At 51.6% G+C, this 25743-nt stretch overlaps 1 protein-coding gene across 3 annotated transcripts in view; it reads right to left on the bottom strand.

Moving 5' to 3' along the window:
• Positions 1 to 25743, bottom strand: part of DDX31 (DEAD-box helicase 31) — a 95231-nt gene that overhangs the window by 28054 nt on the left and 41434 nt on the right. For all 3 annotated transcript variants that reach the window (XM_077307034.1, XM_077307035.1, XM_077307036.1), the window contains exons 16-18: positions 24953 to 25092; positions 18986 to 19067; positions 1224 to 1335 (exon numbers count right to left, since the gene is read on the bottom strand). In XM_077307034.1, coding sequence (XP_077163149.1) covers positions 1224 to 1335; positions 18986 to 19067; positions 24953 to 25092 — 334 coding nt within the window. The remainder of the gene's footprint in view (positions 1 to 1223; positions 1336 to 18985; positions 19068 to 24952; positions 25093 to 25743) is intronic.

Raw genomic sequence — 25743 nt, 5'->3', positions numbered from 1 at the left:
CACACTGCAAACAGAGATGACCCCCCCCCCTCCGGCCCAGCATCACCTACAATATCCCGAGGCTGAGAACAACAGGGACAGATTGGTAACTGCGGAGAAGCTGTTTTCCAGTGACGCGGCTTCTCTTCTTGCTGAGAAACCCACTCAGCTTTCCCTGGGGGCCGCCAGAGCCCCGTGTGAAAACCGTTTTCCCCTAAGAAATCCCACACGGCTCAGCCCCCTCAGCCGAGCGGCTGTTTGTGCAAAGATCTGAGCGCCGGGGTGGCTGGGTAAAAAGAGGGCAGCCCACTTGGACGACAGCCTGTGATCCAGCACCGGTATTGACACCGTCGGGGTCGGCGAATGAAGGAGGAGGGCAGGAAGGAGCCAGAGAGGGAAGCAGCCGCCATGCGATTTCTGTTTGATTCTCTGCCACCAGCGCAGGAGCCAGCTGCTGCGTTAATTATTCACTACCCCTGGCTTGGGCCAAGGAGGAAGAGAAGGGAGGTTCAGGGGAGCCAGCCGGCAGATAGGGGAGTGTGAAGCGGGGGGGGGGGTGCTGGAAAAGCCTGCCTCATGCAGAAAACAAACAAAAAAGAATGCAGAGGTTTTTGGTGCAGGCTTCGGATCGACACCTTCTGCAAGTCACAGAACTGGTGTTCTTATTTCGCCCCACCTTACTCACCGGTAAACTGGGGATAATGTTGTGAGGATGTCCCAGTTACTCAAGAATACAGAAAAGGGGCACACGATGGAATTTAGCCTTGGAAAAAAGGCAGGCAGGCCCAAGTTCCTAGTCCTCAGGAGCGCAAAGGCAAAGTGTGTGGAATCTGATGCCTGAGAGCTGCTGAGCAGACGTGGGTTTGTTGCTCTGCAATGGCTCCTTCTTAGGAGCGGCAAACTCTAAAAACTTATGAAAAGCAGCATAAATCGCAGGACTCTGTGCATAAAACTCACGATTGGTGCGATCTTTTGCTTGGCATGATTTTATGCTCACAACAGAGCTTACTTGAAGTTTCCATCATCAAATGTAGTTATAGTGGTAGACGGGAATTCACTTCAGGGCCAGGAGGGCCACGGAGGGGGGCGATCTTCAGAAAGGCTGCCCTTGAGGTCTTAAGCCAGCTAAAAGGGAGATGGAACCATGTCTGCACTGCCCCGTAGCACTTCCTGACACAAAGGTTGAAAGGTTTCCTTATGGGAAAAGGTTAACGTCTTACATTTAGAGACAAGAAGCTGCTGACCTTTTTTGGCATGCTGGACGGTTCCCACATTGGAGTGCACGAAATCCTCAAATTCCGTCTGCAAGACGGTGGCCCTACGCCGCACTTCCTCAGGGTCTGCCCCACGAAACGTCTGTAGCAAAGGGGAGGGAGGTGAGAAGTCAGGCCAGGATGCTCAAGCGGTTTCACAAGAGAGTCTGCAAGAAGGAAAGTCAGACAGTAACAACTAGGGCTGAACACTGTGGCTCGGCTGCCTCGGTAATCACAGGCGCACAGCTCTGTGCCTGCGTGTGGCTGCCGCCACCCCTCCTCTCCGTGGCACCGGCCTCCTGCCCTCCGCTTCGGGCTTTGGTGATCGCCGAGGTGGCCGAACAGAGCCAAAGCGGTCAACCCGAGCACCAACCTGGGTCATGGTGCTGGGGGCAACGAGCCCCAGTTACATGGATTTATGTTGGAAAAATTACCAGTCCTCTGTCCAACACAGAAACCGAGAGCTCAAGGCAATGCCCTTGACAGAACAACAACAACTTGAGTTTTGTAGCCTGCCCTTCCCAGCTTGCTCAGGGCAGGGAACCACAGAAAATACACAAATAAGTCAACTGACATGATTAAAACAATGACTATAGTTCTAATAGAGCAGGGGTAGTCAAACTGCGGCCCTCCAGATGTCCATGGACTACAATTCCCAGGAGCCCCCTGCCAGCATTCGCTGGCAGGGGCTCCTGGGAATTGTAGTCCATGGACATCTGGAGGGCCGCAGTTTGACTACCCCTGTAATAGAGTATTAAAACTGCCCCCTAAAACGTTAGGGTTGTGTGTGTTAAATTCCTGTTGGGCGTGTTGAGGTTTGGGGGACGGAATTGCTTGAGCAGCCAGCGTTTCCGCCGTGTTCCATCTCCTGGCCTCAGCCCTAGTCCTGGTGGAACAGCTCTCCGAGGCCCAGCTGAGCCTGTCCATGGAACCGGTGCAGTCGTTACGGACCTTCCTGCTTTTTAAAGAATCTGAGAGGCAGGAGGGGGGAGCGAGGCCTCACTATAGGGCCTTCAGTGATGGCACCACAGCTGGATGTTACTTTACCCATTTATAAGTTGCTTTTCACCCACCGGTCTTCAAAGCAGTTAATAGCCAAAATGTTTTATTAATTTTACTGGATTTTTATACTGCCCCCCCCCTTGCGGCTGAGGGTGGTTTACAGCATAGGATAGTGAACCAATTCCACTGCAACATGAATTACAGTGCTCTGAAAGGCAAAGAATGAGTTCGATCAATAAGCTGTAACAGTTTAACCATTAACATGGAACTATTGTTTAACAGATCGGCTGGACTGGGAGTAGCTTTACAACGTATCTGGTGGGCATATCAGGTGTGGAGGGGGAGTTCTGGGGGGGCCCATAGAAGTTGCCAGGTCAATGACGCCAACCAAAAGCTTGGCAGAAGAGCTCAGTTTTAGAAGAAGGGTTGGTTCTAAGATGCCACTTTTCTCCACCCAAAGGAGTCTCAAAGCGGCTTCTAGTCACCTTCCCTTTCCTCTCCCCACAACAGACACCCTGTAAGGTGGGTGAGGCTGAGAGAGCCCTGAGATTACTGAAGAAGAGGAAGGGTTGGTTTTGATACCCTGCTTTTCTCTACCAAGAGGAGTCTCAAAGCGGCTTCCAGTCGCCTTCCCTTTCCTCTCCCCACAACAGACACCCTGTGAGGGAGGGGAGGCTGAGAGAGCCCTGAGATCACTGAAGAAGAGGAAGAGTTGGTTCTTCTATGCCGCTTTTCTCTACCCGAAGGAGTCTGAGCCTCCAATCGCCTTCCCTTCCTCTCCCCACCTTCCTCCCTGTGAAGGGAGGTGAGGCTGAGGGAGGCCAAATATTATTGAAAAAGAAGAAGAGTTAGTTCTTAGATGCCGCTTTTCTCTACCCAAAGGAGCCTCAAAGTCCCTTCCCTTTCCTCTCCCCACCACAGACACCCTGTGAGGTGAGTGAGGCTGAGAGAGCCCTGATATTCTGGCTCAGTCCGAACAGCTATGTCAGTGCTATGGCTGCACAGGGACGAGGAGCAGGAAATCAGACCTGGCTGGTCATATCAGCAGTCAGCGCTCCTAGCCACTACACCAAGCTGGCACTGCGGATCTATGTTAGATGGACAGTCAGTATCAGTAAAAAGGAGCTCCTCCACCAGGCATTTGTTTGAGACCGACCAACTGGGAACATCTGCAGGTCTCCCCCCCCCAGACATCCTTCCAGGACTGAACAATTTGATCTCCCCAGCGTTGTTGTTATTCATGTTGTGTTGTAATTGTTACTGATAGATTGTGTTGTTCTGTTGAAAATTGTAAAGAAGGGGTGATGCCCTCTAGCGTTTTCATGGCAGACTCAGTACGGGGTGGTTTGCCAGTGCCTTCCCCAGTCATTACCGTTTACCCCCCAGCAAGCTGGGTCCTCATTTTACTGACCTCGGAAGGATGGAAGGCTGAGTCAACCTTTAGATTGAACTGGGATTGAACTCCCAGCCTCATGGGCAGAGTTTTCAGACTGCATGTCTGCTGCCTTACCACTCTGCACCACAAGAGGCTCTCTCTATATATATATGTTGTTGTTAGGTGCAAAGTGTGTGTGTGTGTGTGTGTGTGTGTGTGTATACTCCACAGCTGCTTGAGGAAAAGTGCTGTGACACAATCTCTCTTGGAAAAGGCCATGTGAGGAGGAGGAGGCCCCATCGAGGCTTCTGCCCACCACTTTGAACTCATGTATCAACTGGGGACATCGTTGTAGCTGAGCAAAACGGCTTCCCCAAGGGAAAGGCCAAGCCTGCAGCCTCAACAACAATATCCCACCCAGCCCAGAACGGTCAAGGTCCAAAGAAACAAGCCAGTCTCGTGTTTAGGGGGGCTCACTCTGGGTTCGGAAATGCCTGGGGCTTTGGGGGTGGGACCTGGGGAGGGGAGGCACAGTCAGAGGCCACAAGGCCCACCCGCCCACGCAGCCCTTTCCCCCAGGAGAACTGCCCTCTGCAGTCTGGGGCTCCGTCGTGCTTCTGAGAGACCTCCAGGACCCCCCGCAGGCTGCCAACCTGACTCGCATTTCGGACAGAGGCTGCCTGCCTTCAGGAGGGGACTTTGCTGTGAGGGAGCAACTTCAACCCCAAATGTGCCTCTGACAAATCCGCCTTGCTCCAGAGGTGACCAGCTTTGCAGTCAATCCTTCAAATCTGACCTGGCTCTCAGGCTGAAGGCAGGAGATATGGGAGAGCGCTTCTTCAGGCCCCCCAAACCGGAGACAGGCTGCTTGGAGCGGGCTTGTTGTCCCTGGAAGGGTTTCCCAAATGGGTGGGAGTTCATTAATTTCAATATATTTATTGGATGAGATGACCATATATGGTCATGTTGACCTGCCCCCCCCCCAATTTGGTAACAATGGGCCTGGAGGACATGGGGGGGGAGACCAGGGTAGGCGCTTCCCACTCATATTCTGCACGGTGACACCACTTGTGGAGTCGCTCGAGGCCTGAAGAACGTTTCAGGGGTTTTCAATGGGGGGGAAAGTTGAGAAGGCTGGTTTAGAGCTTTGAACCAAAACCTTAACTTTGGCTCAGAAATGAACCAGATGCTTTGGAAGTTCTCACACAATTGCTACGTCTCATGCAGCAGCCCCAGACAGAGCTGCACAACCCCTATCCGACCTACCGAAGTTTCTTGACAGTCTAAAGACACCCCCGCGGAGAGCACACCCCAGAAGCTAGAACTGAGAAGCTCCTGCAGAACGGGGGACAGTGGAATCTGCTGTCCAAACAAGCCCAGCAAACGCCTGGAAATTCAGACAGACCTTTTACCAAATCAAATTGTGCGCCCCTCAGTTGATTGCTGGCTCCCCCGGCTCCCCAGAATTCAGGCACAAACTTTCCTTCCTATGACCAGCAAACTCTAAAAAAAAAAAGCAACATCCGGAGATCCTTTTAACCAGGGAGGCTGGAGGATGAGGCTGGGGCCCCACGCAGGAACCCCCCCGGCCCCCAGGTTTTACATACAGATTAGCTGTGGCTGCTGTCACCTTCTGCGCCTATTTTCAGCAGTTGGATTTCAAGGAGCTTGGGATTTTAGGGAGGTGATTCATCCAATTTATACACGGAGACATGAGCAAGCACGACAGCGCTACCAAATCCCACCGACATCAACAGAACTGAAAGGAGCCGGGACTCAAGGAACACGTTTTTAAAAATACGTACAACCCCCCCCCCCCAACAATTAACACACCAAACAACCATGAGTACAGAAGGGGGGGGGACCTGCCCTCTCTAACCCTACCCCCCATATCTTTACTTTGTGCAAGTCTTCTATTCTTTCAACATGGGGGAGGGGGGGGGGAGACAGAGAGAGAGGTATATGCTAACAGCCGCAGAAAATGCTTATAGCAACGGACAGAAAGAGTAAAAATAAGCCATCTTTGAAAGGCTGGCTTCAAACACGCTGGCAGGTGCTGCTTATGTACAATTCCAGCAGCATCACAGACCCGATTAGGGAAGCTGACGGCCATGCAGGAAAATGTGCCTGAAGATGGCAGGTGACTGTCGCTTTCGGGAAGAGGGGGAACCCTCAGGATGAGGCCTGCACACAAATATCACGGAGGCTGCGACTGTGGCTCCAAAGGATATGAAAAATGTTTATGGCTGGAATTAGTTGTCCCCCTAGGTAGGAACCTTGCATGGCCCCAGGCTTCCCTGGAACCCTGATTGGGAATCCCTCTGTTAGGCCATGTTTAAAAGAGGTGGGGAAATCTGGACCCAAACCTGCAAACTATCGTTTACAGCAAGTCAGTTTTAGGTGTCTGCACCAGACTTTATGCGTCATTATATTTTTAGATCCAGTTAATTTTAAGATCCAGATGGAGGCATACTCTCGCCAAAATGGGAAATGGCTTCACAGGAGAGAGATCCTACATACTCTAAACCATTTTCTGCTGCAATGGAGTTTTGCAAGTGCGCTAAACTAGGCTGCTCAGATCTTCCTGGTCATCCTTCCTATTGCTGCCCTGAAAACAAAATTAGATTTTTAGCGGGCGGCAGAGGTATTTGGTATTTGGCTACACTGCTCAGCAAAGGGGGTGAAAAAGCATTTTGTAAGGCAGAATTTAACACTTAATTCAGAAGGATAGTGACCGGGAATTGTCAGATTGGTTACCTGGCACACGTGGAAGTGTCCATTATAAACAGAGACCTGTATGCTGTGCTCAGCAAAGCTGAATGCTCCCCCCCCCCCCAGGGTGTTTTCCTCCGATGGGAGTGACTCTTGATCATACCAGGAGGATATAAGGCATCGCATAAAAGCCAGGGTGGCATCGTGGTGCTGGAGAAGGCTTCTGCGGGTTCCATGGACAGCAAAAGTCACAAACAAGGACACACTTCAGCGCAGAAAGCCTGATCTATCGCTGGCAGGCAAAATCACAACACTCCAGCTTGCTTACTTTGGCTCTATCATGTGATCCAACTCAGTGGAGAATGTAATTGTGCTAGGATTGGTCAGTGAGCCCAGGAAACCAGGCTGAGAGAGGGAGCGGTGGTTGGACACAATCGAGATGGACACCCGCCAAAAGAGGTTGTGGTGATGGCTGTGCCATGGGACCCCCAAGAGTCAGACACGACTGAATAGATGACAACAACAAACCTCACAGGATTGTTGTGAGGATAACATGCCGGGGAGGAGAAGAGAAAGGTAAGCTCCCTTGGGACGCCATTGGGGAAAAGGTGGCGTATAGCTGAAGGGGGCACAAGAACATTACAAGCAATTGAATTTACTCAGGAGAACCAAATGATCCTAGATGGGATCAATGAAAACAGTTTTAGGAGGGACACTGCTGGGCTTTAAGAGAAACAAGACAAGAGGAAAATCTTCAAACTCCCCGTGCACGGAAAGATAGCACATCGGGAGTAGGGTTAAGCAAAACCCTTTTCACTGAAAAGCTAGTTTCTTAGCATGGGAAGATTCCCCGTCTGTGCAAACAACTTGAATTGGTAGATTTTCCACCACCACCATCTTTTCCATTGATTCAATTGAAAGTATAACTGGTGGAACTCAATGCTCTGGGATGTGGCCTCTGGTTTACTGAGAGCTAAAAAATCAGATCCATGACTGTTCACCCAGAGAGCAAAGTGGAACTTCCAAGTCCAGGGGCAGGGTACCTCTGCATAAGAGAGGCTGGGATCAGACACACGTGGCCAGGCCGCTGCCTCTGCGTTGTGGTCAGTGGGGCTTCCAGGGAGCACCTGGCTGATGGAGACGGAGAAAGGGATGCTGGATAAGGCAGGACCACGGGCCTGATCCAGCTGGGCTGCCGTCACTCCCATCGTCCATCTGGTGCCTCAGTCAGGGCACAGAAGGGGACGGGAGGCGCAATGGGGCACTTCCAATCCTCTTCAGGCATCGTTCGCACGTGGATTTTGCTGATCCACCCGGTGGATTGAGAGCACATGTCAGCACGCGTCTCACCATCGTTAACAGGCAGCAAGAGATTCTGATATTTTTACCACCATTCACGGTTTTGGGTGCTTTTAATGGGAAAAGCAGTGCAAAGATCATTTCCTCCCCAAAAAGTAAAGTTCCCGCCTGTATGAAAATAGTAAAAAACTTTCTCTCTTCTCCCCTCTCCTCCCTGCCTCCCCCCCCCCCCCAATCCACCTATTTCTTCCGTTAAGCCTCCTGGGTTGCCAGAGTGTCACCTTCCCGGCGTTTTTTAATATGAATGTGAAATTAAGTGAAGTTGCCCTTTCCCCTGGCGGACAGAATCCTCTGTTATTAAAAAGTAAAGCACTTTAATAATGAAAACTTTCCCCCCTCCCCTCCCCCCCTCCCCATGTTTTAACTGTTTAAAATTAATGAGAAGGGCAGAACGGTTGTCAAAGCGTTATTGAAAGCGGGCAGCGGAGGACCAAATAAACCCGAAAATCCCTCCAGAGTGTTAAATAAACAGCGCTCCAGCCCTCGCCAAATCCCTCTGTTGGTTATTGTATACATTCTGTGTCGGGTCTCAGAATAGATGTGAGCACCGGGGAAGGCAGGAAAGGTTTCAGAATTCCAATAAAGGGCCGCAAATTAAAGACAGCCCGGCGCGAATTCCTGGAGAAAATTAAAGAGACCTCAAACTTAAGTGACAGGTGACTCGCTTCTATGCCACAACTGTCTGGGGATTTAGTGATAATATGGCATATATTACAAAGGACTTTTCCCTCCCCCCTCCCCCCTCTTTAGGGTTTCAAAATGAGGCATTTCTTCTTCCTTCTCCAGAAAGGAAAAGCTGGAGGGAAGGAAGGACAGAAGGAAGGAAGGAAGGGAGAGAAAATTTAAGGGGGGGAGGGATGACTATGATTAAACCAAGGGATTAAAAGGTGTGTGTGTGTGTGTATGGGGGGGGGTTATGTACTAGGGGGAGGAAAAACGCTGCCGGAGGTCAGAGGGAGACAAATAAACCAAGAAAAGGGAGGAGGAACAGCAAACGTCAGAAAAATACAGCACACTTGAAAACAGACCTCCCCACGATCCTGACTTCCTTTTTATATCTCCTCTCATCCCCTTGGAGAGAGATTTTATTTTTAAAACTGCACCCTAATGGTCTGGTTTAATTCCTCCCTTCCAGGGCTGAAAATCTAAATTTAAAACTGACTCAGAGCTGGAAAGGAAACATGCGCACAGACACAAGCACGCCATGCTCTCTGGCACTTGGGACATGGTGTAAACTCACAGTTGCAAGCAGCCCCGGCATCCAGACACGCCTTCCTGCCATGCGTGTTTTCCGCATTCACACCTTCTGTTTTCAAGCGTGCACCGAATGTGCTTTAGGTGGCACGTGAAAACACAAGGTGTGAAATGGCTCTCTATCAAGGTTAAAATCCCCAAAGGTCTGCATGAACACAGTTCCCATCCCATATACCATGATCCCAAATGCACAAGGGATGGGAAGAGTCTGCAGCGGCCAAGCACACACCACATCCTCCCGCTTCCAAGCAAATGGCACAATTAGCAGAGCACCTGTAAGACCCTCAGAAGAGCCCTGCTGGGTCAGACCAGGAAGGGTCCATCTAGTCCAGCCTCCCGTCTCACCCAGGGGCCGGCCAGTTCCTCTGGAGGGCCAGCCACAGGGCAGAGAGGCTGAGGCCTTCCTAAGAACATCAGGAGAGCCCTGCTGGGTCAGGCCAGGGGCCCATCCAGTCCAGCCTCCTGTCTCACCCAGGGGCCAGCCAGTTCCTCTGGAGGGCCAGCCACAGGGCAGAGAGGCTAAGGCCTTCCTAAGAACATCAGGAGAGCCCTGCTGGGTCAGACCAGGGGCCCATCCAGTCCAGCCTCCTGTCTCACACAGGGGCCAGCCAGTTCCTCTGGAGGGCCAGCAACAGAGCAGAGAGGCCGAGGCCTTCCTAAGAACATCAGAAGAGCCCTGCTGGGTCAGACCAGGAAGGGTCCATCTAGTCCAGCCTCCTGCCTCACCCAGGGGCCAGCCAGTTCCTCTGGAGGGCCAGCCACAGGGCAGAGAGACCGAGGCCTTCCCCTGAGAAGACCCTCAGAAGAGCCCTGCTGGGTCAGACCAGGGAGGGTCCCTCCAGTCCAGCCTCCCGTCTCACCCAGGGGCCAGCCAGGTCCTCTGCAGGGCCAGCCACAGGGCAGAGAGGCCGAGGCCTTCCCCTGAGAAGACCCTCAGAAGAGCACTGCTGGGTCAGACCAGGGAGGGTCCCTCCAGTCCAGCCTCCCGTCTCACCCAGGGGCCAGCCACAGGGCAGAGAGGCCGAGGCCTTCCCCTGAGAAGACCCTCAGAAGAGCCCTGCTGGGTCAGGCCAGGGAGGGTCCCTCCAGTCCAGCCTCCCGTCTCACCCAGGGGCCAGCCAGTTTCTCTGCAGGGCCAGCCACTGGGCAGAGAGGCCAAGGCCTTCCCCTGAGAAGACCCTCAGAAGAGCCCTGCTGGGTCAGGCCAGGGAGGGTCCCTCCAGTCCAGCCTCCCGTCTCACCCAGGGGCCAGCCAGTTCCTCTGCAGGGCCAGCCACTGGGCAGAGAGGCCAAGGCCTTCCCCTGAGAAGACCCTCAGAAGAGCCCTGCTGGGTCAGGCCAGGGAGGGTCCCTCCAGTCCAGCCTCCCGTCTCACCCAGGGGCCAGCCAGGTCCTCTGCAGGGCCAGCCACAGGGCAGAGAGGCTGAGGCCTTCCCCTAAGACCCTCAGAAGAGCCCTGCTGGGTCAGACCAGGAAGGGTCCATCTAGTCCAGCCTCCTGCCTCACCCAGGGGCCAGCCAGTTCCTCTGGAGGGCCAGCCACAGGGCAGAGAGGCTGAGGCCTTCCTAAGAACATCAGGAGAGCCCTGCTGGGTCAGGCCAGGGAGAGTCCCTCCAGTCCAGCCTCCCGTCTCACCCAGGGGCCAGCCAGTTCCTCTGCAGGGCCAGCCACAGGGCAGAGAGGCCGAGGCCTTCCCCTGAGAAGACCCTCAGAAGAGCCCTGCTGGGTCAGGCCAGGGAGGGTCCCTCCAGCCCAGCCTCCCGTCTCACCCAGGGGCCAGCCAGTTCCTCTGCAGGGCCAGCCACAGGGCAGAGAGTCCGAGGCCTTCCCCTGAGAAGACCCTCAGAAGAGCCCTGCTGGGTCAGGCCATGGAGGGTCCCCTCCAGTCCAGCCTCCCCTCTCTCCCAAGGGCCAGCCAGTTTCTCTGCAGGGCCAACCACAGGGCAGAGAGGCCGAGGCCTTCCCCTGAGAAGACCCTCAGAAGAGCTCAGCTGGGTCAGGCCAGGGAGGGTCCCTCCAGTCCAGCCTCCCCTCTCTCCCAAGGGCCAGCCAGTTTCTCTGCAGGGCCAACCACAGGGCAGAGAGGCCGAGGCCTTCCCCTGAGAAGACCCTCAGAAGAGCCCTGCTGGGTCAGGCCATGGAGGGTCCCTCCAGTCCAGCCTCCCCTCTCTCCCAAGGGCCAGCCAGTTTCTCTGCAGGGCCAACCACAGGGCAGAGAGGCGGAGGCCTTCCCCTGAGGAGACCCTCAGAAGAGCCCTGCTGGGTCAGGCCAGGAAGGGTCCCTCCAGTCCAGCCTCCCGTCTCACCCAGGGGCCAGCCAGTTCTTCTGCAGGGCCAACCACAGGGCAGAGAGGCCGAGGCCTACCCCTGAGAAGACCCTCAGAAGAGCCCAGCTGGGTCAGGCCAGGGAGGGTCCCTCCAGTCCAGCCTCCCGTCTCACCCAGGGGCCAGCCAGTTCCTCTGCAGGGCCAACCACAGGGCAGAGAGGCGGAGGCCTTCCCCTGAGGAGACCCTCAGAAGAGCCCTGCTGGGTCAGGCCAGGAAGGGTCCCTCCAGTCCAGCCTCCCGTCTCACCCAGGGGCCAGCCAGTTCTTCTGCAGGGCCAGCCACAGGGCAGAGAGGCCGAGGCCTTCCCCTGAGAAGACCCTCAGAAGAGCCCTGCTGGGTCAGGCCAGGGAGGGTCCCTCCAGTCCAGCCTCCCGTCTCCCCCAGGGGCCACCCAGTTCCTCTGCAGGGCCAGCCACAGGGCAGAGAGGCCAAGGACTTCCCCTGAGAAGACCCTCAGAAGAGCCCAGCTGGGTCAGGCCAGGGAGGGTCCCTCCAGCCCAGCCTCCCGTCTCACCCAGGGGCCAGCCAGGTCCTCTGCAGGGCCAGCCACAGGGCAGAGAGGCCTTCCCCTGATCTTGCCCCCTAGCTCAGGGATTCAGAGGATTAGTGCTTCTGAAAGTGGAGGGTAAAAACAGAAGATCCCTGCTGGATCAGACCAGTGACCCAGCTAGTCCAGCTTCCTGTCTCACAGCGTTTGGCTGAGGCCGGGTAAAGGCTGCAGGGTTATGAGGGCGGGTCTCCCCCTCCCCCTCCCCCTCCCCCTCCCCCTCCCGGGGCCTGGACCAGGTATCAGGCCATGTCTGAAGCTCCTGGGGGATCGACCCCCGGCTTCCACCCCGTCATTAAATTCTATCCCACACGGATTCCAACTGCTTCAGGTGTGGGGGGGGGGCAGCTTTTGTTTCTTAATCACCATTTGTAACTGTCTTGTATTTCTCGGTTTGTTAGTTTCATGATAGGACGACGTTTTAAGATGTGAACTGGATGTTTTATGATTAACTGTCACGAGCCGGCAATGCTGGGAGCGGCAGTAGAGAAATGTAATAAACAAACAAACAACCAACAAGAAAAGCCTTGTAGGATCAGGCCAGTCATCTCCTCTGGAGGGTCAACAGCAGGGCATCGAAGCCAGCCGAGGCTTCCAGAAGAAGAAGAGCCCTGCTGGATCTGACCCCTGATCCATCTAGTCCTGCATCCCGTCTCACGCAGTGATCAACCAGTTACTGTAGAGATCCAAACAACAGGACAGAGGCTGAGGCCTTCCCCTAATGTTGCCTCCTGGCACTGGGATTCAGAGGTTGACTGCCTCTGAACATTGAGGCTCTGTTTCGCCTCCTTGGTTAGTAGCCACTGATAGACCTACCCCCGTGACTCTGCCTGGTCCCCTTTCAAACTAGGATGTGACGGCCTTCTACGGTCAGGGTAGTAATCCTCAATGGCCTACCATGCAAGAGTGTTGTAACAAGTGTGATATAATGCCTTATTATTACTGGAGCAAAATGAAGGAAAGGCTTAAGCGTTTGGCTGAAGAGGGGATTGAGGCCCAGGAGATGAAGCAGCCTTCTGCTGTGGGTGCAACAGGGCAGCTCACTGGCCTCAAGCAAGTCACTGACGCTCCCCAGAGCAAGCTTTAAAATTGTTTTAAAGAGAAGAAAAACATGAGAGAGATGAGTGAAGGAAGAAGGTCGGTCGAAGGAGATAAGAAAAAGAGTTTGGCCGATGCCTTTGGAGATCTTTAAACTTAGGAGACGCTTTTGGGGGGAGGCCACAGGAGTATTTCTTTGGCCCATGGAGGACGTCACAAATGTGTTTCAGAAGGGTGCAGAGAGCAACACCGGTGCACCTCAGGGACCGCCTCTCTGCTGATGCCCCCTAAAGAGCATTGCACCCCATGAGTTCCAACAGGCTGGGAGTCCAGTCCCCAAGGAAGTGCGTCTGGCTTCCAGCAGGACCAGGACATTTTCGGTCCTGGCCCCCGCTCAGTGGAACGAGCTCCTGGAGGAGATCAGGGCCCTGTCGGAACAGCCCGAGTTCTGCAGGCCCTGCAAGAGGGAGCTCTTCTGCCAAGCTTTTGGTTGGGACCAGGGATTCTGTAACTTCTATTGGGGCCTCCCCTGGATAACTCCTCCCCCCTCCCAGGAGAATTACTTCTGACAGTTCTACATCTGAAAAAAACCTGCATGGCTGCAGTGAGATGTTTGTAGTCTCAATTTCATGATACGTTTTTATGAATGATTTTATTAATTATTAATGTTTGTTTATGTTTTATTGTTGTTAATGGACTGCTGCTGTTCACTGCCCTGAACCCCAAGGGATGGCGGTCTATAAATTAAATATAAACAAGCATTGTTTATATTCCTGGGCCTACATTAACCCCGGGGCGGGGGCGGGGGCAGGGGGGGGATCTCCATGAGCTCCGGCCATGTTGCACCACCACCCAGATTCCTTCCTAACCGAGGTCGACCAACCTGCTTCCACCCCTGCTTTCAAACTCCCAGGGGGGTTAAGGACAGTGGGCGCCAGTGCAGGGATACTGCTTTGTCAAAGGACGCCACGGAGAGAGGGGAGAATTCCCAAGGGAGGAGAGGGGAAAAGGGGGGGGGGAGTGCAACAGTCCACATCGGTGAAGCAGAGTTGGGTGCTCGTGATGCTATCCCTAAACAAGCTCTGGGACTCTCTGCACTTTGGGGGGGGGGGCAAGGAAACCCAAGTTTAACAGATGCGTGACTTGGGCAGACAAAACAGCTCTCTGCCTTTGGGGCGGGGCAAAGAAGCCAGGTGTGGGGCTGGGGTTGTGATGCCTTTTCTCGCTTCCCAAAAAACGGTCAACAACAAAACGGAAGGGTTTTGTTTTTAATAACTTTGGCCGAGCAAATTCCAGCCCCCCCCCACAAAGTCCCCCCAGGGAGTCTTCCCCAGCCCTCCCCCCCCCCCCTCCAGTAGAAATTTCACAGATCAAATGCATTCCCTGTGTAGGCAGGTGAACATCCACGCACCCAGACACGGCTGCATATATATTTCATGGGCCCAACGATAAAAAATACATTTTACAGGTGTTTTTGGCATCTCTTGCCGGCTGCTCAGAGAAGGCCAAGAAAACATGTGTGGCAAAAGGATATTTGGGAGGCAGGAAGGAGAAAGCAACAGCTCGGCAGATTTTCCCCACCAGCTCTTTGGGGTTTGCTTCTGGGGCTCAGGATAAGTCAGGAAAGGAGAAGCCAGTTTAATTGACTGTGATTCCTTCTTAGCACTTTGCTCTCCGTGCAACAGACTGAACCTCTGTGATATGTTAGTGTCAGGATCAGTCCCTCTGATCTCTGCCATGATTCGTGATTGACCTGAGAGACTCCATGTGGGTTTGAAGAACCTTTTATAACCCTGAACTATTTGTCACTGCTGTGTGTATCCTTTCATGCTGTGTCTTCTTTGACAGTTAGGTAGTGACCTACAGAGACATTTTTTTAAAGAAGGGGGCAGTTCAGCTTCCCTTCCACACCCGCCTCCCCTTCAGCTGTTCACCACATCAGGAGGCACGCGGAGATCTACTCAAAGGAGACCATTTCAAAGCCAAACAATGACCAGAACAGGACCAAGTGTGGAAAATACCTGCTTAAAGTCCAGAATATAGAACAACGCTGCTTGGTTCTATCAAAGGCCCATCTAATTTCCCACAAAGGCCAACTGGTGGCCAGCAGTGGGGTGGAGACTCTGGGGGTGGAGCTGGGAGTAGGCAGGATTTGGGGAGGGGAGACACCTCAGGGGAGCGTAATGCTATGGAGTCCACCCTCCAAAGTGGCCATTTTCTCCAGGGGATCTGATCTCTGTTGCTTGGAGAAGAGCTATAATCCCAGGTCCTACCTGGAGGTTAGCATCCCTATGCCCCCTTCTGAAGCAATCATTCTCTCAAGGGGAGCTGATCACTTTAGTTGAGAGAAGAGCTATAATTCCGGGGGCTCCCCAGGCCCCACCTGGAGGCTGGCATCTCTGCCCAGGAAGCCCACGAGCCAGTCATGAGAGCTGGGAAACCCAAGTTTGAACGCCCAATTGGCCACAAAAGCTTGTTGGGTGACCTTGGCCCAGTCATACTCTCTCAGCCTAACCTTTTATTTATTTATTTATTTATTTGTTTATTTGTTTATTTGTTTATTTGTTTATTTGTTTATTTGTTTATTTGTTTATTTATTTATTTATTTATTTATTTATTTATTTATTTATTCATTCATTCATTCATTCATTCATTCATTCATTCATTCATTCATTGTATGACCGCCACTGTCGGAAACTGGCTCACAGAAGGAATCGGATGGAGAATTGGGCATAGGGTGGCACATTCTGGGGAACCAGGCCAGTCTAATACTGGCCTCCCCCTCCAGGGAGAGGGGCCCGATCTTAGCCCCCGGGCCCCCCCCCAATGGAAGAGCTCCGTTTTGCAGGCCCTGTGGAACTCAGAGAGCTCCCTCAGGGCCCGCAGCTCTTCCGGGAGCTCATTCCACCAGGTAGGGGCCAGGACCAAGAAGGCCCTGTCCTTGTCGAGGCCAGGCATGCCTCCCGGGGTCCTGGGATCATCAGCAGATTCCTACCTGCAGAGCGAAGTGCCCTGTGGGGGTATAAAGAGATAGGTGGTCTCTCAAGTATGCAGGTTGGTTGTTGTGAGGATAAAATGAAGGGGCCCCAGTGATGCCTGATGAAGGCTTGTATTGATCAACTAAAGCCTAGAAAAGCACCAGGACCGGATGCGATCCCTCCTGAGCTGCTGAAAACCTTCCCAGACCGGTGGGCTCCTCTCTTGGCTGCTCTCTTTACTGCAATTAACAAAACAGGCTTAATGCCTGACTCATGGACAAATGCAATCCTTGTGCCAGTATTTATTCCAGAAGGGCAACCAATACGTGCCTGTGGCTCTTTGGGGTTTTCAAGCCTCCGTGATCCTCGAATGCTCTTTGGGATTCCTGTATGGATCCAGCCTCTGAATAAGGAAGCTGACTGTATGTCTGCCGCCTTTTACCCCAGAATTTTAGGCTTACCAAATTCGGTAACCTATTTGACTGTGCCAAGCTGGGTCTGCACACTATCGAATCAGGTGCTTGGATTTTATCCATCAAATCCTGGCTCCATCTTTTCTTTAGCCCTCCGCCAAACAGTCTCCTTGCACTTCTTCCATGTGACCACTACACTTCGACATGGTCCCAGGCCATTGCCTCTAAAATTGAATCCACAGGCACTGACCTTGATTCTTTAGCTAACTCTGGAGAGGATCATATTTTTCAAACTATCCAAAGAAGAATCCAGGATATTGATCTCCAGGTAATTTATGCTGGTGCAGGGGGACCGTGCTCCCCACGAGCTTTTGGTCTATCCTATACCCCAAACACTATGGCACAGTATTTTTCCAACCTTATAATACCTTCAAACTGCAGAGCGTTTATGTTGGCCAGACTAAATGTATTTCCTTCTGCAGTGGTTGAAGGCAGGTATAGGAGAATTCCCCGCAATGAAAGAATTTGCAGGTATTGCCATACAGAACCAGACTCAGTTTGCCATATCATTCTGCAATGTGAGCTGTATAACAACCAACGTTCTGACTTGATCTCCCCACTTCTGCCCTTCCCTAATGTCTCAGATGCAGGGCTCTTGAATGGCTGCTTACCGATAATGGCTCAGAGACCATTGAACGGGTAGTTTTTATCTATAGCAATGACCCACAGGGTAAAGAAGTAAACGTCACTGGCTTCATCTCCTTGTATTTGCCGCTCCCTTGCCGGCTGTAACTTCCCTCACAGTTTTTTAGACTTTTATTACAGAACCGATTGTATATTGTTTTATATTGTGAATGCCATTAAAGGTTTTGTATTGTATTGTATTTAAAAAGGGTGACCGCTGGCTCCCAACCAATTATAGACCCATCAGCCTCCTCTCTATTGTTGGGAAGCTACATGCCAAACTCCTATCAAATAAACTTACCTTGTGGTTGACTAAGGAAAAGATTCTAGGCCCTGAGCAGGTTGGATTCTGTCAAGGGAAATCCTCCCTTGATCATTGCACCATCCTTGCCCACCCTGTCAACAAATATAGTAAGAAAGAGGGTCCAAAGCTCTTTGCAGCTTTTCTGGACCTTAAGGGGGCCTTTGATTCTATCCCTAGAGATCTTCTCTGGGATAAGCTGTTAAAGATGGAGATAGATAAAAGGCTCCTATATCTTATAAGGAAACTCTATTCTTCTACCTGTTGCCAAGTCAAACTCACCCCCCTTGGGAGTCTTACTCCTAAAATACCAATCAACAAAGGGGTAAAACAAGGATGCATTTTGGCTCCCCTCCTATTTAACCTTTTCATGAATGACCTTGCTCTGTCCTTATCCCCCAATTCTGGCCATACCCCAAAAATTGGTTCTCTTCACATCCTACTGCTTTTATACGCAGATGATGCGGAAGTGCTGTCCCATTCACAAATTGGCTTAAAACGCTTACTGGTTCAATTCCTGGACTTCTGTGAAGTAAACAAACTTGCTCTGAACTTTGAGAAGTCAAAAATTGTGGTTTTTGGAAAGCCTTGGAAGCCTCTTAAATGGAATATAAGAGGTAACAACACTGAACAAGTTAAAAGCTTCAAATACCTGGGAATATTTTTTCACCATAATGCAAATTGGGCTACACAGAGGAAATATGCAATCACATCTGCAAAAACTAGTGCCCTGGCAATCACACATTTCTTCTACACCAGTGGAAACCAGTATGTGCCAGCAGCCCTCAAAGTATTCAATGGGAAACTAAGTGCCCAACTGTTCTATGGCATCCCTATTTGGATCAACGCTTTTAACCAAGCAGTCGAAAGTCTCCAATCTGTCTTCCTTTGTAAAATTCTTGGGACCCCGAACTGTGTCTCTTACGCAGTCCTTTGTCTAGAAACCAGCCAAAGACTATTGGAAACCAGAGCATGGTTGTTAACAATCAAGTTCTGGCTTCACATTCATTTTAGATCTGACCCCAATAGTCTAATTTCCCTCATGCTATCTGAACATGAGTCATCTACTTGGTTAAGACACATTGAGGGAAAAATTAAATCTATAGGAATCTCTTTAGACTCCTTGTATCTGATATCTGAAAAGACTGCATTTAATTCAATTAAACGCAGACTGTTAGACATAGAACTGCAGGAACTTAGCAGTAAAGCTAGAAACGTTTGCTCGCCATTGAGCCTGGGGATCTCACCAAGCTCTCAGCCCCTAGCTGCGTACTTCTACCATCTAATCATCCCACAACAGCGTAGAGCATTCATGTTAGCTAGAACTAATGCTCAACCTTTTGCTGTGCTATATGGGAGATTTCAACAGATCCCGCATTCAGCTAGGTTGTGCCCATGTGGACAATGCTGTATAGAATCAATTACACACATTTTCTTCCATTGTCCATTTTATTCCTCGATCCGAGCCAAATTTCTTAACTCACTGCTGTTTAAAAGAGAACTGCATTTGGATGAACAGTGAATCCTTTTGTACTTTCCCTTCTTATATTGCACTTTTATATGCTATTAAAGGCTTGTTGTAAAAAAAATGAAGGGGGAGAGAACAATCGTAGCTGTTTTGGGTCCCCCACGGAGGAAATAAGTGGGGTAGAAATGAAGCAAATGAATGCAGGGATGTGGGCCCTGCTTGGGGCTACTGAAAGGGGCTGGAGCAACACAAGGGAAAGGCAGGGGGAGAGAGCTCCCCTCCGAGAGGACTCACCTTACTCCCCCCTCGGTTTCCTGCGAAACGATTATCTTTCATGAGGTAGGACAGGATGGCCTCCATCTTCATTTCTGAAACGCTGAAAGGACCAAAACATGTAGGGAAAACACCTGCTTACAATCCTGCCATTTAGAGGACACAATAAGCATCACAAGAATGGGGGGGGAGGGCAGCCAAAGTCTTTATGATGGCTGCCATTGGCCCCTCCCCAAGCCCCCAAAACTCCCCACCAGTCTTGTGTCCGAGAAGAGCCACCACCTTCTTCTTTCTTTGTAACAGCATAGCAAGGTCTCAGCCTCTTTCTTGGGCAGGGCTCACTGGTTGTGACTTTCTCCTGCAAACATACCACCTGCTTATCTACCTACCTAGCCATCCATTCATCCATGCAGCCACCATCTGTCAAGTATCATCCATCCAATTTATATCCTGCCCCTCCCTGTGACGTCTCGGGGTGGCATGCATAGGAACAGTAGTACTGAGAAGGTACATTGAAAATATGCAACCCTACGCATGAGAGCCTAACAGTCATAGCAGTCAACAAAACTGTAAACAGCGGCCTGCGGCCAGGGACATGCTGGGTCTCAGTGGCCTGGAAATGGGACCAGGCTTAGGGAGGTCCCGTCGCTGGCCTCACCCAAAAGCCTAGCAGAAGAGCTCCGTTTTGCATGTCCAGCGGAACTACGTGAGTTCTGGGGGGGCCTTGATTTTGTTGGGGAGCTCGTTCCATCAGGCTGGGACCATGGACGAAAAGGCTCCGGCTCTGGTTGAGGTCAGGGGAACTTCTTTGGGGCCAGGGACCACCCGTTTGTTGGAGTGGATGGGGCATGTCGCTCTTTGGGGGGCATAGGCAAGTAGACGGTCCTTGAGGTATGCAGGACCCTGACCGCACGTGGCCTTGAAGGGGGGGAGGGGGCAGCACCTTAAAACAGATCTGGCATTCGATAAACAGCCAGTGCGGCTGCTGGAGGATCGGTGTGTTGGGAGATCTCTGCCTACACTGGCAACTGCCTGATGCCCAGCTCAGGGCTGGCCCAGCTTGGCATCTGGAGGGACTCACGGCCTGGCCGAGGGTTCACTTCTGATGCTTGGCCCCTCCACCCTTACCAGGAGACAGCCCCATTTTCTGAGTGTCCCTTTATGAAGACTTTCGGCAGGAACTTAAAAAAAAGTGAATCTTTGCATTTGCAGTTATTTTTATCTTTACCCCTCCTTCCTCCCCAGTTGAGACTCAAAGCAGTTTTGAGATCACCTTTCTCCCTGCCTCTGCTTTTTCACAGCAGCCCTGTGAGGAAAGATATACTGAGGGTTTGAGACAGGCCCTGGGTCACCCAGCGAACTAGAGAGCCAGCCTGGTGTCTAGCTTGTTAAGAGCCCCAGACTCTCATCTGGAGACAGAAGATGGACCCTAACCTGCGCATGGCGTTCTCTGTTCTGCTTTCGCTGGCCCAGCGTGTTGTGCAGGTAAGGCCTGCGGCTAAACAAATTCACTTTTTAAAATATTTGGGGGGAGGGGGGTTCATAGATGCTGAAAGAGATCCAGCAGCAAGACCAAGAGTCCCGGGACACTCTAGGCCCACTGATAAAGAGGGCCACCCTGGCCACTGGACACTTCAGGCACCAGCTGTGGCCACAGTGGAATGAGCAGCAGGTCCATAGTTTCCCTTTGAATCAGGTGTGTGGAGCGCTCAGGTGCTGCTCAGCGTTTGAGGCAGGCAGGCAACCCGGAAGGGCCATTTTTTGTACCCTGCTTTTTACTACCCAAAGCAGCTTACAATTGCCTACCCTTCTTCTCCCCACAACACTGTGAGGGAGGGGAGGCTGAGAGAGCTCTGAGAAAACTATGGTTGGCCCAAGATCACTCAGCAGGCTTCATGTCTCTCAAAGTGGCTTCCAATCACCTTCCCTTCCTCTCCCCACAAAAGACACTCTGCTAAGTAGGTGAGGCTAAAAGAGCACTGAGAGAACTGCTCTGTGAGAACAGCTCTAATAGGACTGTGACTGCCCAAGGTCACCCAGCTGGCTGCATGTGGAAGAGTAGGCTGGGGAATTAACCCTAGTTCTCCAGATTGTTGTTGTTGTTATGTGCGAAGTCGTGTCCGACCCATCGCGACCCCATGGACAATGATCCTCCAGGCCTTCCTGTCCTCTACCATTCCCCGGAGTCCATTTACGTTTGCACCTACTGCTTCGGTGACTCCATCCAGCCACCTCATTCTCTGTCGTCCCCTTCTTCTTTTGCCCTCGATCGCTCCCAGCATTAGGCTCTTCTCCAGGGAGTCCTTCCTTCTCATGAGGTGGCCAAAGTATTTGAGTTTCATCTTCAGGATCTGGCCTTCTAAAGAGCAGTCAGGGTTGATCTCCTCTAGGACTGACCGGTTTGTTCGCCTTGCAGTCCAAGGGACTCGCAAGAGTCTTCTATAGCACCAGAGTTCAAAAGCCTCAATTCTTTGACGCTCGGCCTTCCTTATGGTCCAACTTTCGCAGCCATACATTGCAACTGGGAATACCATAGCCTTGACTAAACGCACTTTTGTTGACAGGGTGATGTCTCTGCTTTTTAGGATGCTGTCTAGATTTGCCATAGCTTTCCTCCCCAGGAGCAAGCGTCTTCTAATTTCTTTGCTGCAGTCCCCATCTGCAGTGATCTTGGAGCCCAGGAAAATAAAATCTGTCACTGTCCAGATTAGGGGCCTCCATTCTTGAGTAAGAAGGTTATCTTTTGAGATGTTGCCTAATGTATCAGCTGCCCAGGCCTTTAACGCAGGGCACCCATAGGCAAGGCAACAGGAGAGAAGATGGGAGAGCTCTGCCAGGGCTGTACCGCTTTGCCTGCTATGAGTTCTTGGAAACTTGTAGAATCTCTCCACCTTTCTGCCCAGGAGAGCATACATTGTCCCCTCCCTCCCCTTTAATCCTCACAGCAGCCCTGCAAGTTAGGACAGAAGAAGAGCGAGAGGGACTGGTCAAAGGACAGCCAGCAGGGAAGTGGGGATTTGTTGGCCACTCTTAACTTCTGCACCACACCAGCTCTCAAATGCCAACCAAAAAGAAGGGAACTCCCTGCAAGCTTAAAGTCAGCACATTGAGAAGCACCCTATGAAATTCTTACTCCTCCCCTGAGGCCTAGTTTTGGCAAGTGCTTTTATGCCTAAAATATCTGTAGTTCTTTAGGCACATTACCTGAAACCACTGTGACGCCTGCAACGTTCTCCACTATGAGGGCAGATGGAGGGCTTAGGTGGAGGGCGGAGGAAGTCTGACTCGCCTACCATCTCCTTGTCATTTATTATTACATTTACATGAATTAATTAAAACATTTTGATGCTGCCTTTTCACCCAATCAGGGTCCTCAAGGTATGTATGGAATGAGATTTGGACTGAAGAACCTTCAGGTTCCCAACTCAAGAGTAAGCCCTTCTGAACACTGGGGGATTTACTTCTGAGTAAACATGGCTCGCATCAGGCTGTCCCACCCTCGTGCTCAAGTCCTTTTGGCTCGGCATGTTTTATTTTCAAAGGCTGGCTTGCTACCCCACCCGGTTGCTCTGCCGCATTCGTGAATGAAAACGTCAAATCCTTTGACAGTGATGCGCCAGAGATGTCAGAACAATGCTCCCCCCCCTCCCATCGCCTGCATTTCTTCTCATCTGGCATACTGCCAGCACAGAGCCCTCCAGATAAGCGAACCTGGTTCACGCAGCGGGGAGCGCGTCACGGAGAAGGGAAAGGGGCGGGGGGTGGGAAGACTCATCCCTTCACGGGGACGTGCTTTTCTTTTTATAAGTTCGTTAGGCGGCTGTTAGGAAATAAAGCAATCCTCTGATGAGCTGTCTAAGGGAAGCCAAGCGCCGCTCTCAGAACGACATTTGTGCTTTTTAAGCCCCCCCCCCCCGCTACATCTTGCTTGAAGGGACCAAAAGAGAGACATAAGCAAAGAAAACAGCAAAAGAAAATTACACTTCTCCTCCGCTTCTTCCTTTGAAGGGAAGTGTGATAAGGCACACGGGCAAAGAATCAACAGTGCCTCGGAAACTAAGTTTAAGAGACACGCAGCACGGTGCGGTGCGCGCATTTGTTCAGGGGGAAAGGGAGATAGGGAATGTGCCGCAATAAGCATCAGGCAGTAGACAAAATGTTATCCCAAAGTTGCAGGGTGCAAAGAAGAAGAAGAAGAAAAAAAGTTGGTTCTTAGAAACACTTCCTAATAAACTTGCTAATAAACTGCATTCAGAAACATTTCCTAATGGACTTGCTAATGCCCCTGCTTAGCTTATGAGATCTGATGAGCTGAAGCTAGCCTGGACCAGGACAGGGTGTGCACACTGATTTATATACCTATCAGCTTGGAGACCACTACATGGACCTGACAAAGTAGACTCTGGTCCAAGAAAACCTCTCCCACAAGTTCCGAGGGGCACCAAGAGTCTTCGTGATGCTCAGTTCCATGTACCAGCTTGTTGGAGGCATTCACCCACCTCTGGACTTGTCCTTAATTAGTTTCAAATGCCTCCAACTGCCTTTGTAACTAATTAAGCTCAACTTGTTTGCAGGAGAAGAAAAGCAGCAGCTGCAAAAGAGTCTTCTTTCCAACTTGCTGTTCTCCAGGCGAGGTTTACGCTCCAGACAAGCGCACAGAGATTCTTCTGCATCGCTGACCACCCTGCATGTGTCAGGATTGATTTCCACGCGGCTTCGGTGAGCAACAGAAAGGGCAATGCAATCTGATGCCACACGTTGCCCTGGGGTTGGAGCTGCCTATCCAGATCGGAAGCGCAATCTAGGAATGCTAAGCTTGCGTTTCATTCTTGCTTCCAACTCGATCTCTCGGATGCTCTCTCTATCTCTCACGCACACACACACGCAATCCAGCTCTACACAGATGACCAAGAAGTGTCGATGTGTCCCCATAAACACAGATTCCAAACCTGGGGCTTGTGCGTTCTACCGTCTGTTTGGGTTTGCTGTGCACTGCAGAATACAGGCTTTCCTCCCTCTTCCTAGGCGCAGAAACAGAATACCTTTGCCCAATGGGTGCTTTCCAGCAAGAGGGCGAGATATTGGGGCTGGGAGGCAAGCAGAGGTCAGCTCCCAAAGGCAGTGTGTGTGTCTGTGTGTGTCTGTGTGTGGGGGGGGGGGAGCAGAGAGCAGGGCTGACAAAGCCAACCAACCAGAGGGAACCATGGAGTGAAGCAGCCAGAAGCGAGACAGAGGCACTGGGAGCTGGGAGCTGGGCACAGCAAGCCAGCAGAAAGAAGAAGTCTACCTAGGAACAGGAAAGGGTACTGGGCAAGCAGAGCAGGGAGGGAGGCGAGAAGCACAAAGCCCAGGAGAATGGCGCCTACCCACCACGAGGCCTAAGGCAGGCTGGTGGGCTTGAATAGCACCATGGCAAAAGATCTGTTCAGAGGAGGAAAATGCACTGTGCCATTAGAAGTGTGGGCATGATACATCTGTGTGCCATTGGAACTGCAGGTACAATGCGTGCACGATTCATGTCTGCAGCCTTGGAAGGGTGGGCATGACGCATTTTTGTGCACAATGCAGCTGGAAAGCCGACTTTTCCCCCTGCAAGATCAATCATTTGGCCCTTCCAGATCCAAAGAAGGACTCCACCAGCCACACTTCATAACTGCGTGCTTCCAGGACTCTGACACCCTCCCAACCGCAGAGCTAAGAAAAGACCCTGCAGGCCCTTCAAAAGCTATCATTTGAGCCGGGGTGGGTGAGAAACATGCTAAGTCCGGCCATCCGCACTCGCTAGCAGCCCCAGCTACAATAAGAACCCATTAATTGGATAAATATATATATATATATAAACACCTTTTCCAAATTAGAAGGCCACAGGGGAGGGCGGCTACCCCCTGCTTGCAAAGAGGCGCAAGACACCACCCCTCAGCAAGAGCCGCTGCGCCTTTATTAACAGGCCGGCTGGGAAGTTTGGTCTGGGAGAAGTTTGTGACTCACTTAATCTTGTGAGAAGCCAACACGTTGACATATTCCGCCTCTGAAGGAGCGAGGATGAGCAGGCTGCTCCCGCCACTGCCAATCCGAGCTGTCCTCCCAATTCGGTGGATGTATTCGGCGAGAGAAGCTGGAGGATTATACTTCAAAAGGGTAGGCAGGAAAGGGTTGAAGAGGCGGGCGGGGCGGGGAAGGAAGGAATTAACAGATCACGCAGTCAGTTAATTATGACACCGCACTTTGATGGAGGCCGTTCTGCAAAATCAATCCTCACTCCTTAACCCTCCCCCTTTAACGGAGAAGAAAGAACAAAATTGCTTATTGGCGCCCATCACATTCATTCCCCCCCCCCCAAACCATCATTCAAGGTACAGCCATAACAAGTTTTTCTGACATGTGAATATGACACATTGGCCAGGCTGAAGATAATAGGACAGTTTCCGCCGTCTCCGTCTCTCTCTTCACCATTTTCTTTTTCTAAAATAAAGATTCCATTCTATGCAGGACTCATCCGTGACCCATTTGCCTCCCTCCTCCCCACGCAAGAGCTGTTTGCCATCCGCCTGGGACAAATACGAAGCTGCAGGTGTTTCCTTAAAATTCTACCAGGCTGATTTCTGTTTGCTTAAAGCTTTCGATGCAAGTTACTCAGTTCTGAAACACCAACAGGCAAAACTGAGAGCGGTAAGGTGTGATTTTTTAAAAACGGGGAGGGCAAGAGCAATCTTTGATAACATGTGCAGAGAATCGCAGACTCCTAGAGGAGGTAGAGGCCATAGAGGCCATCAAGAGGC

Source organism: Paroedura picta, chromosome 12, assembly GCF_049243985.1.
Source record: "Paroedura picta isolate Pp20150507F chromosome 12, Ppicta_v3.0, whole genome shotgun sequence".
NCBI lineage: Eukaryota > Metazoa > Chordata > Lepidosauria > Squamata > Gekkonidae > Paroedura > Paroedura picta.
The sequence above is the reverse complement of the archived record's forward strand: the minus strand, read 5'-3'. Positions and strand labels throughout refer to the sequence as shown.